This window comes from Euleptes europaea, chromosome 3, assembly GCF_029931775.1.
Source record: "Euleptes europaea isolate rEulEur1 chromosome 3, rEulEur1.hap1, whole genome shotgun sequence".
NCBI lineage: Eukaryota > Metazoa > Chordata > Lepidosauria > Squamata > Sphaerodactylidae > Euleptes > Euleptes europaea.
In genome coordinates this window covers 4,629,173-4,649,229 of record NC_079314.1, presented here as the reverse complement: position 1 = coordinate 4,649,229, position 20,057 = coordinate 4,629,173, and the positions used below count along the sequence as shown (strand labels likewise).

The 20,057-nt window shown below is 46.3% G+C and overlaps 1 protein-coding gene across 1 annotated transcript; it reads left to right on the top strand.

The window, feature by feature from the left end:
- The first annotated feature begins 14,408 nt into the window (after nt 1–14,408).
- Nucleotides 14,409–19,815, top strand: SELENOW (selenoprotein W). The gene is made up of 5 exons (XM_056845757.1): nt 14,409–14,444; nt 14,928–14,999; nt 17,658–17,711; nt 18,756–18,830; nt 19,698–19,815. Exons 1-5 carry the CDS (start codon nt 14,409–14,411, stop codon nt 19,770–19,772), a joined length of 312 nt encoding a protein of 103 aa, XP_056701735.1. The 3' UTR covers nt 19,773–19,815.
- The last annotated feature ends 242 nt before the right edge of the window (nt 19,816–20,057 follow it).

Genomic DNA, 20,057 nt, shown 5'->3' with positions numbered 1-20,057 from the left:
ACCAGCACAGCATTTAAATTTACCCTTAGACACTCCTCTAATTGTGCATCGAGTCTAGTTGTATATTGTATTTTTTGTTCTTGCAAATTGATGTACATTGGATCCACGATGCGCTCCATAAGAACAAGGATCTCTGAACATTGTTCTTGTATTCGATCAAAAGTCAAAGAAGCGCCACTGACTTTACACTATTTACAGAAAGATCATAATGAGAATGCTATTTCTTTTTGTGTCCTTTGGCAATATCAAGGACACCAACATAACCTTCAAGATGTTCAAAAACGCCTCCTTCAACAAGAGGCTCAATATATCTTTCTTTTCAAGACCTTATCTCCAGGAGGTTTAAATTCAGAATTTGATTTGTCTTGCTTTTTGTAGTCCTGCATATAAACCTAATTGGGTATTTTTTATTGTTTAAGTGTCTGCTACTGTTCCTTTAAGAGTTAGAAGAGCCTGCATTTTCAGAAAACTACACACACCTGGCTGTTGGCATTTAGCGTTTTCATTTTGTAACTGATATCCGCATTAGAGATCGGTGCTTAAACCTTGATGGTCGTTTTTTATCTGCTGCCTATTAGGCCATGTTATTTATAACCCTACATTGGGTAAGTTGTCTATATATATAGTAATACTGCTATACTGTGATTATATTGTTATCATATTTTTTTAGTATTTTCAGCTCATGGTCTTGTATTATTAAACACCTATTATAGGCTGATGAAGCCAAAAAAGCGAAACGTGCCAATTTGATCTAGATAACATGTACCGGAAGACTCATGTCATCATCTCTGGGCTCTTTAATCATGACAGAACGCAGCTGCGTCTTCTAATGGATTCGTCCACTTGCATTTGCCTCTATTATGGACTTTTGCATTGATTGCCATTTTGGCTTTGTGAATTTTCCAGGTTTTATGTCATTTTTGTTTTGTATTCCTGTTTGCATATTCATCTTGCAGGTGTTTTGTATGTTTGCACTTTCACTTGTACAGCACTTTTTGCAAATATATTGCTCTTTGTAGTTATTATTGTTCTTTGGTACTGTTTTTTCCTAATACTATCTATATCTACAGTATCTAGCCTTTTTGCACTTTGGGGAGAAAGGCAGGGTATAAATGAAGTAGATACAACAAACAAACAAACAAATAAAATAAAGTACAACTGGCTACTGTACTTGGAGACCAAACTTCTGGCAAACGTTTTGAAAACTGGTAATCTAGAGCAGGGGTGGGGAACCTTTTTTCCACCAAGGGCCATTTGGATATTTATAACATCATTCGTGGGCCATACAAAATTATCAACTTAAAAATTAGCCGACCAAGCCCCAAGCAGGCAGCTGTCCCAGATGACCCCCCCCCCTCGGCATGGGCAAACAGGCAGGCATCCAACCGGTGGCACACTCGCCCACCTGGTGGCACAGGATAATCTGTTGCACCAGCTGGGCGTAGCCGTCCAGCCACATGCCGGAGTTGCTCCTGCTCCACATTGTTGGGGCCAAATTCTACAGCCAGCTCCTGCAACCTTCACCTGCAATAGGGTGAAATAAGGACACACTGGCTAAGAACTCGCCCCGCCCCGCGCATTCAGGCCCTGCCCCCTTTAACCCCTCCATTGTCGCCACTTCCACCCCCAGCCCTCTTGTAGTACAGGGGGAATACGTTTCTCCATTGCCCGGGTGGGAAAGGGTTAATAGTTTCTTGGGTGGTCCTAGCAGCTTCATAGCTAACAACTCTTCTGCAGGGCTGGGGAGGTTCCTTTTCTTGGCAAAACAAACTCACATCCACCTTGAATAGAGGCTATTCCTGTCCGCGGGAGGGGGCGGATCATCAGTCTTAGATCCTTCTGAACTAGAGATCTGCCAGGACCCACAAAGGGCCAGACCAAATGATTTTGCAGGCCTTAAACGGGCCCCCGGGCCTGACGTTTCCCACCCCTACTCTAGAGGAATCCCCTGGGATTAACTGTTTGGAAGAATGCAAAGTGGAAATTGTAATGCAATTACTGAAATAATGATGGGGTGGATACTGGGAGGGCTTGTGTATTGCCAACATCTTTTGTGGGAGGCTGTGAATCTCACAATTCAGAGACTCATTTCTTGCTACTGCCAGATTGTGCCTATCAGGGCAATGCAGTGTCAGAGGTAGATTTTGCCCCATTATTGTAATATTTATATATTTATTTCATTTATACCCTGCCTTTCTCCTCAATAGGGACCCAATGCAGTTTACAACATTCTCCTCTCCTCCATTTCATCCTCACAACAACCCTGTGAGGTAGGGCAGGGTGAGAGTGTGTGACCAGCTCAAGGTCACCCAGAAAGCTTCCATGGCAGAGCGGGGATGTAAACCTGGGTCTCCCAGATCCTCGTCTGACACTCTACCGCTGCACCATGCTGGCCCTCAAGGGTAATCATACCCTCAAGTTCAACATTATTTTATTCATCTGCCATCTATTTCTGGGTGGGAGGGGGAGAAAAGGGTGGTCTCAGACACTAACTGGGTTAGGGCTAAACCTACCCTAAGTACTACACAATCTGTATTTGTTTTTGTTTTTATTGGAGGTGCCAGGGATTGAACCTGGGACTTTCTGCATGGAAAGCAGATGCTCTACTGTTGAGCTGTGGTTGCCTGATCAGATCTTTCCACTGTTTTGAAAACCAAATAGTAGTGAGGGGTATTGATTCAGTTCAGGGCTACATAATTTAGGGAGAAAGGATTTAATGTTGCTGTCCCATAACATTTTGCTGATTGAAACTGACGGGCTACTGTTGACCTTGGAAGGAGAAAAGATGAGCCTCTCTCCTATGTTCCCCCTTTTTGCTGTCCTGGGGCTAATAAAAATTCAGGTGTTGGTTTTGATTGGATGAAGCTACCTGGTGGTGAGGAGAGACCTTTTTTCCCTTTCCTTGCACCAATTTGGAGCTAGATACTCTGTTGGGATGAATCTGCGAAGAGCACTAGGCAGAGACAGCATGGTGCAGTGGTTAGGGTGTTAAACCAGGATTTGGGAAGTCCCAATTCAAATCCCCGCTCTGCTGTGAAACTTACTGGGTGACCTTGGGCCAGTCACTCTTTCAGCCTACCCTACCTTCCTTACAGGGTTGCTGGAAGGATAAAATGGAAGAGGAGAGCTCCTCGGAAGAACAGTGAGATAAAAATGTACTAAATAAACGTCGCATTCCTACCATTGATGCAAAGCAGGCCAGGCTCTTGCCTGGGAAGGATCATTCTAGGGGCACCTGTCTCCCTCCGTCATTTAAACATCTGGAGAAACAGCCCCTGGTTTGCTCTTTGGGAAGAAATGCACCTCTGTGGGCATTTTTCCAGCTGCCTGGCTGGGTGATATCAACTGAGTTCCAAGGATGTGGTTGAGAGTCTCCGCTCCCTCCCCCACCCCCAGAAAGACAGTTTTAAAGGGCAGAAGGTCAAAGAATCATCAGACCTGTAAAAGGAAAAGAAGAAAACAGCTGAAGGAAAAGAAGAATACAAGTGAAAAACCCTTTCTGCCTGGCTGCAGAATGGCTAAACAATAGGCCATTCTGAGTTGAATAGGAATAGGAATGGCAAAACTATTGTTTTGCCATTCTGCAGCCAGGCAGAAAGGATTTTTCACTTGCTTAGGACAGGAAAACATGTTGGACCAGCCCTGGGTCATCCCAGGCAATCAAAGAATGTGGTGCCTTCCTTGAACAAAATGCTGCTTCCCCCAATCATTTCTGTACAGGTCAAAACTAGGGTTGGCTACAAGCAATAATATCTTTCTTCCTTTTTATGGAAGCTGCAGCCTGCTTTGTACCCCTGCAAATTAAAGAAATGAGTTTGTTTGAATGGTACGTCTGTCTAAGCAAGTTAGTTCCCCACTGCCTGGCTGCAGAGGTTCACTTTCCTACTGAAGCAGAAGTAAAGGTGCATTTCATGCTTCCAGGTAAAAAATATAAATTTTTAGTGTGTACAATTAAGAAGTGCCCTTACCACCACTACCACCCCCGTGCTTCTGCATGAACCACTGATCTGGGAGTGCCTCCCGCTTGGAAGTGGACAAGCCCAAAGCAGTGACTTGTGCATAGATGCAACAGGCAGCATCTTCTAAGAGTGCTAACAGCGAAGTGTCTCAGCCTTGAGTGCAGATTGCTTTATTGGGATGCAAAGACATCAGTAGAATTAGCCTACTGACCCTGCTTGAGGAGGCTGACTGGACAGAGGTAGGCTTAGTAACTCGCACAGTAACTAGGGTTGCCAACCTCCAGGTACCATTACAACTGATCTCCAGCCCATGGAGATCAGTTCACCTGGAGAAAATGGCCGCTCTAGCAATTGGACTCTATGGCATTAAAGTCCCTCCCCTTCCCAAGCCCCTCCCTCCTCAGGCTCCACACCAAAAACCTCCCACTGGTGGCGAAGAGGGACCTGGCAACCCTAACTGTAACAGTAACTCGCATAGAGCGACAACACCAGCTCCCCTTAAACCTCAAGAATGCCCTTGTGTCTTCCATTCATTTCTCATGGCATGTAGATTGAAGAAACAGAATGCAGGATGGAGCTGTGCAGATTGGAAAGAGCCCCAGTTCCTAACGCCTGCAGTTATGAGGGTCAGGCAGAAACTTCAGACCCAGGTTTAACAGTGTCCCCAAGTGCACCCCTAAAATTCTCTGTGGGGGTAAAGCTCTGCATTTGGGGATAGCATTTTAGTTGAAAGGGGGGTTGCCCATGACCCCAACTACTGGATAGACCAGCCGCCACTAGAGTTGCCAACCTCCAGGTACTAGCTGGAGATCTCCTGCTATTACAACTGATCTCCAGCCAATAGAGATCAGTTCCCCTGGAGAAAATGGCCGCTTTGGCAATTGGACTCTATGGCACTGAAGTTCCTCCCCTCCCCAAAGCCCACCCTCCTCAGACTCTGCCCCAAAATTCTCCCACCACTGGCAAAGGGGACCTGGCAACCCTAGCCGCCACCTGTGAGGGCCCCGTGGAGGGGAGTGCTAAGAAAGACTTACAGGTATGCACGTTGGCCCCAACTCTGGGAATCCTTACAATATAAAAGCTCTCCTGGTTCTCATCATAATGGCAGACGTTTCCCTAGCAATAATAATTAATTATCTGACCGATAGGTATCACTCACTCGATGGGTAGGGTCCTTCCGACGTCCCGGTGTACCACTCTCCATGGGTCACCCCATTCCTTAAATTCTCCTGAGGGTATGCAGGGAGGTCTGCAGGGCCTGGGAATGTCCCTGGGTAGCACCCCAGCATGGGATTCTGAGGAAGGCAGTGGGCAATGGAGAATCTGGGGCTACCCAGGCCAGCCTGGTGGGCACTTGGCATGAACTGGGCCATCTCTTCCAATGTCTCCATGGCAAACCCTTTGAGGTCTTCCATGGGGATGGGTGGCGTTGAAGCTTGCCGGAGGCTTTTTGCTTTTCTGTCCCACCACAATCCAGACAGACTCTGTGGAGGAGGGGGGGAAGTTTCTGGACATTCTCTTCCTTTTTTATCTAGAGGAGTTTACACCTTATCAGGGATTAAGAGCTCCACCTACCACAATGGGGTGTGTATGTAGGGGGAAGGAGCCACCCTCTTCCCTTGAAGAGCCTAACCAAACAATAGGAGTGAAAAGAAAAAAGCCAACCCTCAGTTAATGGAAGCAGCTTGGATTGAAAACCCTGCAGCAGAAAGGAAGAGGCCAAAGAGAAATCCGAAGCAGGAAGAAGTTTTGAATCTTTTGGCTCTTCAGGCCAAGACGTCTTGGCATTGTTCTAGACAAAGGTACGGAAATGTATACATCCCAGGGATTGGGCAATCATGCCACAAATAAATTGGCATTTCAGTATGCTGAGAATCTTGTTTCAGAGGCTAGCCGTGTTGGTCGGCAGTAGATCAACTAGATTTGAGTGCAGCAGCACCTTAGAGACCAATGAGATGTTTGGAGAATGAGCTTTCGAGAGTCAAAGTTCATACCTTGAAAATCTCGTTGGTCTCTAGGGTGCTACTAGACTTGAACCTAGTTGAAAATCTTATACCGTATTTGTCATTGTTTTATTAAAAACAATCAAATTTCTAGCCCTTCTGGCTGCAAAGAGTACTTAAATGTATGAAGTCTTGAAACAGACATGTGGAGGGTGGTGATGGAATGGCAGAGGAGAATATACCACGGTGAGGGTGCAGAGTAGAAATGCCCCGTCTGTCCCTTTCCATTGCCCCATTACTAGCAAAAGCAGAATAAATCATGCCCCACCCAAAGCCAAGCATTATATGCAAGTGTTCTTCATTTCTGTAACATATACAGGTTGCAGAATTTAGCTCTTTCTTTTATGCATAATATGGGGGATCTTTAACAGAAAAGCTTAATTAAAATAATAATAACAACAACAACAACAACAACAATAATAATACTGTTGAGTGTACCATTCAACATTGATCAGAGAATTGATGGTGGATGGGGAATTGTGGTGGGAAAGAGTTAGGTGGGAGAAAAACCCTTCCTGTCTGTAGTTTGTTTTCCACCAATGCATCACCACCACCACCATCACCTTCCAGTGCTTTACAAGTGAGAAGCAGACATAGGGTTAGGGATCCTTCTTTTTCTGCTGAACGGAAGTACTGACTTTAGACTGCTTAAATATTATTGTTCCTGAAGATTGGGGGGCGGGGAGGCAAGAGGAAGCAAACTGCCCAGAGCCCAGCCAGGCTGAGAAGCCCCGATGTATTGTTCCCATTGTCTAAGGCTTATGGACAAACAACGTTTAAGCCCCTTTGGCCTTTCACCTTTGACCTTCAGGGTGGTGCATTGCAGATCAACAGAAGCTCATTTGCTTCTCTAGGGTGTTCAAGATTATGAATGAATTTATCATAATAAATACTATACACTAAACCTATATAATACACGTATTGTATTGCTGACCCGTGTTCTTAGAACCCGTGTTCTATCAGTAGGTAATGGCCAACCTCCAGGTACTAGCTGGAGATCTCCTGCTATTACAAGTGATCTCCAGCTGATAGAGATTAGTTCCCCTGGAGAAAATGGCCACTTTGGCAATAGGACTAAATGGCATAGAAGTCCCTCCCCTCCCCAAACCCCGCCCTCCTCAGGCCTCAACCCCAAAATCTCCAGGAGCTGGCAACCTGCTTATCAGTGCCATCCAAAGCAAAACGACACTTTTCTAAATCCATGGGCTTAGAATGATATCTACCAAACCATCTAAATGTTTATATTCCACCTTGTTTACTTGGAGCAACAGAGCAGCAAGTGGCTGAACATCTTCTAAGTCGTTTTTTTTTTTTTTTTTAAAGTTAAGGCACGGATTTAAAAGCACACCACGAAATCTGCTGAGTCGATCCTTCTCTGTGTGACCATACCTGCTCTGCCAGTCTGTTCTGAAGGGCCAGAGTTGCTTTCCTAAGAGATGGTACAAAAGGGAGAAGGATGTCTGAGGAGCGTAACTGGCACATGGGAGTATACCAGGACATGCATTTTAAGGGTCCTAGGCCAGGGGTCGGCAAACTCATTAGTCAAAAGAGCCAAATATCAACAGTACAACGATTGAGATTTCTTTTGAGAGCCAAATTTCTTAAACTTAAACTATACAGGTAAGTACACTGTTTATTAACTTAATAAACCTTAATTAAAGTTTTAAGTCTTAATTAAACTATAGGTACACTGAATAAAACTTGATATCATACTTAATAGTGATCTTATTTATTGATGAAAATTAAATTGTAAGTCCCTGCCATTTCCCCCTCCCCGTCCGGAGTCCTCGTCTGGAGGCCCGGTCTACCGCCATAAAAGCCTATTGGTAGACCTGGCTTCCGGCTGAGTCCCATTGGGAGGCCAGGTCTACCCATTGGCTTTCTTGGCAGTAGACCTGGCCTCCGGAGGCCCATAGAAGCCAATGGGTAGACCTAGCCTCTGAAGGGGGACACCTCTGGAGGGGGGGACCCCTGAAGGGGGACACCTCCGGAGGCCCATAGAAGCCAATTGGTAGACCTAGCCTCTGAAGGGGGACACCCCTGGCCTAGAGCATCCCTGACAAGTGCTTGTCCAGCCTCTGCTTAAAGACTGCCAGGGAGGGGGAGATCCCCACCTCCCTAGGTAGCTGATTCCATACTGTAAAAATTTTTTCCCCCTAATATCCAGCCAGTACCTTTCCACCCCCAACTTAAACCATTATTGCGAGTCCTATCTTCTGCTGCCAACAGGAACAGCTCACTGCCCTCCTCTAAGTGACAGCCCTTCAAATAGTTAAAGAGAGCAATCATGTTCCCCCTCAACCTCCTCCAGACTAAATATTCCCAACTCCCTCAGCCTTTCCTAATCTGGTTTGGTGTCCAGGCCCCTGATCATCCTCGTCGCTTTCCTCTGCACCTGCTCCATTCTATCCACATCCTTTTTGAAGTAAGGCCTCCAGAACTGCACACAATACTCCAGGTGCAACCTGACCATGGCAGTGTACACCGGAACTATTATATCATGTGATTTGGATCTTATGCACCCCAAGATCGCATTAGGTTTTTTTGTCACTGCATCACACTGGCTGCTCATATTGAACTTACGGTCCACCCGTACCCCAAGATCTTGTTCACACACACTGCTGCCCGAAGTTTATCCCCCATCATGCATATCCCTCATTTTTGTCACCCAGATGTAGAACTCGGCACTTATCCGCCCACTTTTCCAGTGTGTTCAGATCTTGTTGAATTCTATCTCTATCTTCTGGTGTGTTCACTGCTCCTCCCAATTTGGTGTCATCTGCAAATTTAATGAGTAGTCCCTCCACACCCTCATCCAGATCATTTATAAAAATACTGGAAAGTACCGGGCCCAGAACCGAACCTTGTAGCACCCCACTGGACAGCTCTCTCCATTCAGATGATATTCTTGTTGACAAATTGGGAAAATGTGGTTTAGATCCTGTTACTGTTAGGTGGATCTGTAATCCGTTGACGGATCACACCCAAAGAGTGCTTGTTAATGGTTCCTCATCCACTTGGAGAAGAGTGACGAGTGGAGTTCCTCAGGGATCTGTCCTGGAACCTGTGTTGTTTAATATACTTATAAATGATTTGGATGAAGGAATAGAGGGGATGCTTATTAAATCTGCAGATGATACTAAATTGGGAGGGGTAGCAAATTCAGTAGAAGACAGAGCCAGGATACAGGATGATCTTGACAAGCTGGAGAATTGGGCTAAAACCAATAAAATGCATTTCAACAGAAATAAATGTAAAGTTCTGCATTTAGGTAGGAAAAATCAAATGCATAATTATAGGATGGAGGAGACTTGTCTTAGCAGTAGCGTGTGCGAAAAGGATCTTGGGGTCTTAGTAGACCAAACACTGAACATGAGTTAGCAGTGTGATGCGGTACCTAAAAAGGCAAATGCGATCTTGGGCAGCATTAACAGAAGTATAGTGTCCAGATCATGTGAAGTGGATGGTATTGCTTTACTCTGCTCTGGTTAGACCTCACCTAGAGTATTGTGTTCAGTTTTGGGCACCACAATTTAAGAAAGATGTAGATAAGCTGGAATGTGTCCAGAGGAGGGCAACAAAGATGGTGAAAGGTCTGGAGACCAAGTCCTATGAGGAAATGTTGAAGGAGCTGGGTATGTTTAGCCTGAAAAGGAGAAGACTGAGAGTATAATAAGTACTTGAAGGGCTGTCATATCGAGGATGGTGCCGAGTTGTTTCCTGTTGCCCCAGAAGGTCGGACCAGAACCAATGGGTTAAAATTAAATCAGAAGAATTTCCATAGACATTAGGAAGAATTTTCTAACAGTTAGAGCGGTTCCTCAGTGGAACAGGCTTCCCTGGAGGTTTTTAAGAAGAGGCTAGATGGCCATCTGTCAGCAATGCTGATTCTATGACCTTAAGCGGATCATGAGAGGGAGGGCATCTTAGTCATCTTCTGGGCACTGGGTGTGTGTGTGGGGGTAGTTGTGAGTTCCTGCATTGTGCAGGGGGTTGGACTAGATGATCCTGGTGGTCCCTTCCAACTCTATGATTCTATGATTCTATTAAATACCACTGGCAACTACTCTTTGAGTGTTGCAACCAGTTCTCTATCCACCTAACTATCCTAGGGTCCAGTCCACAATCCTCTAGTTTACCCATCAGAACATCATGGGGAACCTTGTCAAAAGCCTTACTGAAATCCAGGTGAACAACATCAACTGCATTCCCTCAATCCAGTAAGCTGATCACTCAATCAATGGGGACAAATCCACTCCACTCTGATTTCTCAGGATCACCAAGTTGTCCTTCAGATGCTCGCCTATTGATCTCTTTAATATCTGCTCCAGTAACTTCCCTGGGATAAAGGTCAAAGTGACTGGCCTGTAGTTTCCTGGGTCATCCTTCCTCCCTTTTTTGAAAATTGGGATAACGTTCGCCATCCTCCAGTCTTGTGGCACATCTCCCGTCCTCAAAGATGTCTGGAAGATGATGGACAAAGGCTCTGCAAGCTCTCTACCAAGTTCTTTGAGCATTCTCGGGTACATACCGTCTGGCCCAGGGGATTTGTACTCATCCAATGCAGACAGGTGCTTCTCAACTACCTCCCTGTTCATGTCAACCAGCAGCCTGGATGCTGTGGCTTGCCTACTATCATCTCTAGATGAGCCCGTTCTCTTTTCAGGGAGAAAACTGAGGCAAAATAGGCATTGAGCCTTTCTGCTTTCTCTCTGTCTTTTGTCAGAGTTTCTCCATTTTCACTCAACAGTGGGCCTAATGCCTCTTTTCCCTTGTGTTTGCTCCTTATATATCTTAAGAAACTTTTCTTGTTGTAGCGAGCCTTCCTGGCCAGCATCAGCTCACTGTGAGCTTTGGCCTCTCTGATGGTTGACCAACAGTGCCTAGCAACCAGCAGATACTCTTCTTTAGAGGTATGTCCTTGCCTCCATTTCTTGAACATTTCCTTTTTCATCATTGAGATCTTTGTTCATCCACATTGGCTTCTTGGCTTGTCTACCATGTTTCCTTCTTGTTGGAATAGTGAGGGCTTGAGCTTGCAAGAGCTTTTGTTTTAGGAGAGCCCACCACTTGCTCCTTTCCCTTCCAGCAGTTTTGCCCATGGAATGATTCTCATCATACCTTTGAGTTCGCTAAAATCTGCCCTACCAAAATCTAACAGACATGTGTGGCTACAAACTTCCTTGGTCCCCCACACCAAAAGGAATTCTAGGAGGACAGGGTCATTTTCCCCTAAGGTCCCCACCACCTTCACCTCATCTACCATCTCTTACAGTTGGTCAATATTAAGTTGAGTATGGCCGAGCCCACTGTAGCTACCGCCACCATTTGATGAAGGAAGTTGTTGGCCAGGCAAGTGAGGAACTTGCGTGACTGTGGTTGCTTTGCATAGTCTCCCAGCACACATCAGGGAAGTTGAAGTCACCCATTTCTACCAACTCTTGTTGTTTGGATCCCCTGTCAGTCTGCTCAAGGAAGGCAGCATCCACCTCCTCACCCTGGTCAGGAGGTCTGTAGCAGACTCCAACCACAATACTGTTTGTCCTTCCTTCCCTTATCCTCACCCAGATACTTTCCACTGGGCTGTCACCTGCGTCCTCCAGTATTTCTTGACAAGCAAACCCTCTCCTCACATACAGCGCCACCTCTTCGACTTTTTCGGTTTTTCTTGAACAACTCATAACCATCACTACATTCCAGTCATGGGAATCGTCCCACCAAGTCTCTGTAATGCCTACTAAATCATATCCCTCTGACTGCATAAGAAACTCTTCTTTCTTATTGGCCAGGCTTTGGGCATTGGTATATAGACTCCTTTGTCTCCTTTAGTCCCGGCCCTCCCAGGTGGGCCTCTGCTGTTTGATTGCCTTCATTTATTGCCTACGTTGGTTGTCTCCTTCCCCTTGTGGTATTAGTTTAAAGCCCTCCTGATGAATCTCTCCAGGTTTCTCCCAAAAACATTCTTCCCCAACCTTGAAAGGTGAATTCCATCACAAGCTAATAGGTCATCATCCAGAAAATCTAGCCCGTGATCCCAGAATCCAAATTGCTCCTGCCGGCACCACCAACGCAGCCAGGGGTTCACCTCCATTATCTTTTGTTCCCCTTGTATTCCCCTTCCTCTGACAGGAAGGATCAAAGAGAACACCACCTGTGCCCCCATTCCCTTCAGCTTCTTCCCGAGAGCTTCATAATCAGCTTTAATGTTTTCAATGGTGTTCACAGCTGTATCGTTGGTTCCCACATGGACCATCGCAAATGGGTAATAATCTTTAGGTTTCACCAGTTTTGCTATCTGGTCTACAATATCTTTAATTTTCGCCCCTGCAAGCAGCACACCTCTCGGGTCATGGGGTCAGGCCTGGACACATGATGTTCCATACCCCTCAGCAGGGAGTCACCTACAACCAACACTTTCCTTTTCCTTCCAGTGCCATCTCTTTGTGTCCCCCTATCCCCCTCCTTCTGTCTTCCTTGTGTTTGTGTTTCTTTCACTAGCAGTGTTTCTGGCTCTTCCGCCTCTGTAGGGCCTGGAATTGATTCCTGAGTTCTAATGGCACTGAGTGCCGTCTCGCATGATGCCTATGGGGTCATGCTGTGGTGCTCTGAGGAGTCTCGTTAGAGCAGGCAATCACAGTGCTATTCCTTTGAATAATCTCCCCTTCGCTATTCAGGGCCTCGAGGCTTCTGTTAATAAAATCCTCCCCTTCCTTGATGTCATGGAGAGTAGCAATCCTTTCCTCCAGGCTCCAAATCTTGTCCTCTAAGTTGTGGCTGAGTGGTAGAGCCTCTGCTTGGCATGCAGAATGCCCCAGGTTCAATCCCCAGCCTCCAGCTAAAAGGATCAGGTGGTCAGTGATGTGAAAGATCTCGTCCTGAACTCTGGAGAACCATTGCTTGTCTGAGTAGACAATGCTGACTGACAGACCAATGATCTGATTCGGCATAAGACAGCTTCATATGTGTTCATCTGTGCAGGCATCTGCAAAGACTTAGGAGGCCTCCTTTGGATCCACAGGAGTTCCTCTGCAGAATGTCAGTCGAGAAAGGGTTCCTTTAAGGGCAGCCTGTTTTCAAACTTCTATCCCAAGGTGAAAGTGATCAGAGGTTTAAAAGGGGGGGGGTACCTTCTTGTTCTCTATAGGTCTACTAGGTTGCGTTTCAGCTGCAGCTGCCAGGGGTGAGTTCACAGGATCTCCCTTTTTTTCTCAAGGACCTAGTTATTAAGTGGTTGGACAACGGAAGGTCTTTAATCGATTCTTCGTCTGCTGGCCTGTGCATCAGACCTGTGTTTCAATCTCATGATGGTGCCTCTGACATAAGAAATGACGCAACTCTCTGTCTGGTCTTGAATCATGGAATTGTTACACGATACAAGCATGTCTTGTATTCAAATAGCCACATTCCCTGAGTCTTGATTTTCATGCTCTGCAGTCAAATCAGCTGCTCCTAAGTGCAAACGATCAAGTGATGTCCGTGTAATTTTCAGTGTATTAATTCTTCCATGATGATTCATGTCAATGTAATACTTGTTTTTGTGGAGTAGTCTCTCCTTTGGGCAAAACGGCAGAATATAAGCAGTGCCCCAACCCAGTAGGCGATTAACAGGCATGTTAAATTTGCTTGCACATGCTTGAACTTCTGGTTCAACCATCTTTCTTTTTCCCAGAAACCCACAGCCTATCAGCTTAATTTAGATGCTAGCAATGTCCATGTTAGCCACGTCCATGCAGTTTTTCCCTCAACCACATCTGCAAGAAGAAAGAAAAAGACCATCAAACAGCAAAAGGCTCCCATAAGGATTTCTGAGTCAGACTTGCTCTCTCTGGCTGGAACAAGAGGTGCCAGAGCTTCCTTCTCTGTGACATTCTAGGCCCCCCACCAAAGGCCTTGGCAGAAGCCAGGTGTTGCAAAATGTAATTGAAAAATTATCTGCACTCTGTGCTTGCAGATACCCCATTGAGCCACAGTGCAATCAGGTTTCCAGAAGCCCCGTACCTCTGCCCTATGCACCAGTTCTTGCCGTCCCACTGCAAGGTTATCCCTGCCACTGAACTTTGCATCTGCTACTAGCAGCGTGCTATGTCATGCCTTTCCGTTGTATCCTGCAGACCCTTGTCGGTTCAGAAGGAATTATGCTCCACATTTCAATACCCACAACTTCCAGATGTGCAAATGGGGAGAATCTAAACATACTCTTACAGAGTTGGCTTAGGAAAGGAAGCTCTAATGTTCATAAATTGAACTGATGACCGACTCCCATCCAAGCAAACAAACGTGAAGAATTCGTAGCCTTATTTGGGACTAACCTCTGCAGAAATAAGTAGACCTGGGAAGTCTACGGTCCGGGGTTACTTCCCGGACTTTCCCTATTCGTGGATGTCCTTTTATTACAATGAGGTCAAGAGCATCCACTAACTTTTTATTCTACTTTTCACCAAAAGCAATGAATCGCCGCCAAGTACAGGAAAAAAATGATCGGGTAATCCCTATCTAGATGTGCTACTGCAGACCAACACGGCCACGCCTCTGACACTATCTTCCGGGTAATTCCCTGTTTCCTATTGCTAATCGCTAATCATGCATTAAAATTAATTAAAAACAATTTTAAAAACCCTTTTCAATTTCCCCACGCTTCGTTTTTGGAAGGGGGATGGGAGTTTACACCCGCGGTCGTGGCCTCCGCGTGACTCTTTGCGACAGAAGACGATACCATATCAGAAAAGTGTGTGTGTGGTTTTTTTTTTTTGCCATTTTCTACTTAACAGAACATTTTGCACGTCTTTCTAATCAACACCACGCCATGAAGTAGGTTATTTTTATTTGGGGAAAGTTGGAATGCGTGGTTAAAGCAGAAGCAAGAGAGAAGGAGAGGGGAGAGCGCGGTTTGTCCTCCCCCCTCCTTCCCAAACAATGGTGTAGCCCGAATGTCGGCTTTCAAGTCTCTTGTCGCAACGTTCCATAGCGGAAGGGCGGAGGTCGGCGGCGGCGGCAGCAGCAGCAGCATCATGCAGCTCAACGTCAAGGTGGTTTATTGGTAAGAGGACGGTGCGGGCAAAGGGTGGCGCTTGGCCTTGCTGGCGCGCAGGCCGCTTTTTAAAGGCACGTCTGGACTTTCAGTCGCGTGTTGTCTGCGCCCCCACCCAGTAGCTAGCTTGGTAGAGTATTTGTGTGGGCTTTGATTCCTTGTGGTGTAGTGGTTAAGAGCGGTGGTTTGGAGTGGTGGAGTCAGATCTGGAGAACCGGGTTTAATTCCCCTCCCCCCATGAGCGGCGGAGGCTAATCTGGTGAACTGGATTTGTTTCCCCACTCCTCCACATGATGCCAGCTGGGTGACCTTGGGCGAGTCACAGCTCTCTTAGAGCTCTCTCAGCCCCACCTACCTCACAGGGTGTCTGTTGTGGGGAAGGGGAGGTGATTATAAGCCGGTTTGAGTCTCCCTTAAGTGGTAGAGAAAGTCGGCATCTAAAAACCAACTCTTCTTCTTCTCCTTGTTGGTGATTCCTTTCTGCTCCTTGCTGTTTTAAGTTTCTGACTGCTCGTTCTCCTTTCATTTATTTGCATCCCGTTGATCGGGAGGAAAGCGGGGTGTAAGAATCATATGGAAGGGACCACCAGGGTCATCTAGTCCAACTCCCTGCACAATGCAGGAAATTCACAACTGCGTCCCCCCACACCCCCAGTGACCCCCTACTCTGTGCCCAGAAGATGGGGAAAAAATCTTTCAGGATCCCTGGCCAATCTGGGCTGGGGGAAAATTGCTTCCTGACCCCAAAGTGGCGATCAGCATAACCCTGGGCATGTAAGAAAGGGCCAGGAGAGGCAACCCTTCCTGTTCTCCCTCTGATGATCTGCCTAAGTTTCTGTAAATTAAGACTGGTGTTATCCTGTGACATTGAGAAGCCCTTAAATTGTTCCCCTTAAATGATGCCCATGGCAATCCATAGGAGTGTAGAATCCTTTTTCATAACCAGCTTTGGCATTTTGCACTTGCAGACAACACGTTTAGGGAGTTGGCTTGCCTGTGGTTTTGTGGTGGTGCAGACAGAATTGTTCAGTAATCGACTAAAACCTTTGCATGGCCAAAAAGGCACAGTTCTCTTCTTACCGAAATAGGTTGTGATCTTGTGTGCCCTGCCTGCATCCTTGGGGTTGTGCAGGTAGCCATGCTGGGGCTAGATGGTCCATTACAGTCCTTGACTCTCATAAATATTCTTCTTCGGTAACTTTTGTTCCTTATTTCTCTTTGTAGCGGAGCCTGAGGGTACAGACCCAAGGTAAGTCGATTGCTCTGCCTGATGGCTTTGCTAAAACCACCCCAGTAAAGAGCAACTTAAGATTTTCATTGTAGAAAACCAATGTAGAGGCTGGTCTGGGCCATACTGATACTAGCTGTCACATTGTGTCATACATGTAGCAGCTGCTGTCTCATAGCGGCAGGCCTGCTAGGGAAAGAGACTGGAGGATGAAATTCTGGAGGCCTTGGTAACCCTGGGGGGCGGGTGTCCATGGAGCTTGGAAAGTCCTATGATGTTTAAGATGGGTCTGGGTGCACAACGGGTCCGAGGTATTTTGTCGTCCCCAGCAAGGTCCACTGGGTTTTGTCTCCTACACTGTTGCTGTCAGCCAGATCCAGGAGGAGATGCCCATTTTCCCCCATCTCGTTCATGGCTGGGAGCGAGTGGAGTCCTAGCATTGTATCAATACCCTCCTCATTGTTCTGCCCCAAACAGTTACCTGGATGGTTTGGCCAGAGAACCACCTTGTCTGGGAAGTAAGGGTCATGACGGGTAGCTGTGTTAAGTCTGTCTGTAGCAGTAGAAAAGAGCAAGGATCCAGTAGCACCTTAAAGACTAACAAAATTTCTGGCAGGGCATGAGCTTTCGTGAGTCACAGCTCACTTCAGAAGTAAGAGGCAGCAGGTATATTTGGGGGCTCATGGTGGTTCTTAGCAACCATGGCTGGAGGAACTAAAACTTCTAACACTGAGGGTGGAGGTCCTGCATAATTCCTTTGGGATGTGACTATGTGGCCAGTGTTCTCCTAGAAAATAGGAAACATAAACATTAGAGTGGGGTGAGCAGTAGAGAAGGTCCTTTGTAACTTCCATCAGCAGTTCCTGGGGTGGAGCTGTTTCCCCCCACAGCCCAGGTATGCAGCGGTAGGAATGCCTGGGAATGGTATAGGGATCGTATTGACTACTTTGTATTTAAAGAATGTAATGCTGTCGCCACAGATGGGGCATAAGTGTTTGGAAGGGCATAACTGGGTTGGATCACACTGCACTCTATGGAAGAACAATGGGAGAGGGATGTCATGTGACATGCTACTGTAGGTGATGCCCCTAGCAATCCTAGAGATCTTGTGTAACTTTCCGCATTGTTCTTTAACTGCTGCAAGAACCCTTGTGAATTATATTGGAAGTGCAATATAGAGCCCACTGTTTAGTGAGGCCAAAAGCCATGACAACAAGTTTATGGCACCCAGCATTCGGAGATCTAAATCAAACTCGTTCCTCATTGCAGTATACTCAGTCCTGGAGACGCCATAGGTTGAACATGCAAATCACACCCCCTGCTACTGAGTAATAGCCTCACCCCAGAATCTGGGGTCTTAGAAGGCCTTAATTTCTTTGGGAGCCACAAACATCACAGATCTTGAATGTAACTGCTCTCTCACCCTCTCTTCCATGTAGTATCAGCAGCTCAAGAAGGAACTCGAAAAAGAGTTTCCGGGCAAGCTGGAAATAGTGAGTATATCCTGGAGCTACTGCTTGCTTTTGTATTATTGTGTGTTTCATGAACTGGAGGGCAACTCTGGTATTGCCCTTGCAGGGAAAGGATTCGATATGCATGTGGGCTGTTCCTTAATACAGAATGGAAGATGCGCTTTGTGCTCAGCCCTCAGACTTAGTCCCACGCAGAAATGTGTTAAATTGGCTATGATGAATGTCTGATCTGCTTGGTAGAAATTGCTTTTGGGTTCAGAGAACCAGCAGCTTTCTTCTGGGGAAACCTGGAAAAGTTCCTTGGTTAACACAACTGCTGAGTCCTCTGCAACATGAAGCTCCAGGCTTTGTTAGCAAGTATGTTCTGAAGCACCCTCTTGGTTTGTGCAGGGTGACAGTAAGACTCTACAGGTTTGGCTACACTGATTGTGCCCCAGAATTCTCTAGCGCAGGGGTCCCCAACTTGGTGCCCGTGGGCACCATAGCACCCACAGGCACCTGCCAAATGTTTTTAGAAAGTGGGTGGGGCCAGGTTGGGCTGTTGCCCAGCAAGGCTTCTTATTGGCCATTTGAGATTTGATTGGCTGTGCGTATTTTTAAAATGTTGCTTTGGCAGTGGCTGCCACCACAGAACAAGGATCTTCACTATGTGACTGAATGTAAATTGCAGCAGCCATTGTATGGCAGTCATTTTGTGGCTATGCATACCATGCAGTGTCAGGATTCCAAAGTTGCCCGCAGGCTCAAAAAGGTTGGAGACCCCTGCTCTAGCGCACGGGAGTTCCATGTCAAGCAACAAGACGTGGAAAGTGTTCTTGGTGGGTAGCAGATTTGGAAGCTGCAGGCGTAAACTCTTGAAGTGTTAGGACATCAGTCATTTTATGGGTTGAGTCAAGATTACAGATTATGGTAGACTATAAAAGTAGGAGGTGCAGTAATCCTTTTATATGTGCCCCAATATCTTACTGTTGGTATTCAGAAACACTTGGAAGAAGTTTTGAAAACTTGTATTTAGTGAGAATACAAACATGTAATACTCTGTCCTCCCCCCCCCCCCCGATTTAGAGTGGTGAAGGGACTCCCAAGGTCACGGGATGGTTCGAAGTGACAGTTGCAGGGAAGCTGGTGCATTCCAAGAAGGTAAGAAGCTCTAGAGCATGGAGGGCGAAGAGGTCTGTGAGCATAGGTATGGCGCAGGAGGGGGATGTCTCTGTAAGAACACGCATTTTGATTCTGCAAGTTTATGCATGTGGATCCTATCTTCTCCCTGCTCCAACGAATTAGCACATGGGGTGGAGTTTATAGTATCACTTGTCACCCTAGAATTCTAGTTCATATGTATGAAGCCTGTCATGTGGGGAATGGGGACTGATAGGTGTGCACCCCTCCCAGTATAAAGTGGAACTGACAGCAAAAGGTGCTTCAGTTTCTACATAATTCCATCTGCTCCCTCCAAATTAGGCTAAGTATTGTGTGTGTGTGTAAAGTGCCGTCAAGTCGCAGCCGACTTATGGCGACCCCTTTTGGGGTTTTCATGGCAAGAGACTAAAAGAGGTGGTTTGCCAGTGCCTTCCTCTGCACAGCAACCCTGGTATTCCTTGGTGGTCTCCCAGCCAAATACTAACCAGGGCTGACCCTGCTTAGCTTCTGAGATCTGACGAGATCAGGCTAGGCTGGGCCGTCCAGGTCAGGGCAGGCTAAGTATTACCATAAGCCAATTTCCCCTTGGGCTCTGAACAAGACTAACCGTGACCGGAGACAGGTGGGCTCAAAAGAATGAAAAACTGCCACTTTGGGAAACTGGATTCTGTACTTGCCCCTATTGTACACCAATTGAGAGGTAATGTGTAACAATCCTTTGCCCATGAACCTCTGTTCCAGGGATACTCTTCCCCCTCCTCCCTCCCTGGGCAAATCAGGATGGGCGTCAGGATTTGTTTTCTTTAAAGAGTTAAAACTAGGAAAGTAAAAATGCACTTTCTTCTAACCTTGCCTTCTTTCTGGCAGAATGGAGATGGCTTTGTGGACAATGCCACCAAGTTACAGAAGATAGTTATGGCCATAAAAGCAGCCTTGGTGTAAAGATGGCTGGAAGAATGCACCAGCAGATCACTGGATAGCAGAGGTAAAAACGGGCTATCATTATTCCTCATTCTAAAATATCTATTGCCAAGATCTCTGCAGGGATTGTCCCAGATCTTGGTATCAGATTGTTTTCTTCTGTCCCAAAGCCTTTGACTTAGGCTTTCTCTAGAAGACTGGGTCAATAGATTGCCCACCCTCGTCAATGCTCTCTAGATCTACCTAGTGGTGGATCTACTTAATATGTTGCCTGTGGATGTTTCCACATGACGCTTGAAGAGGCTG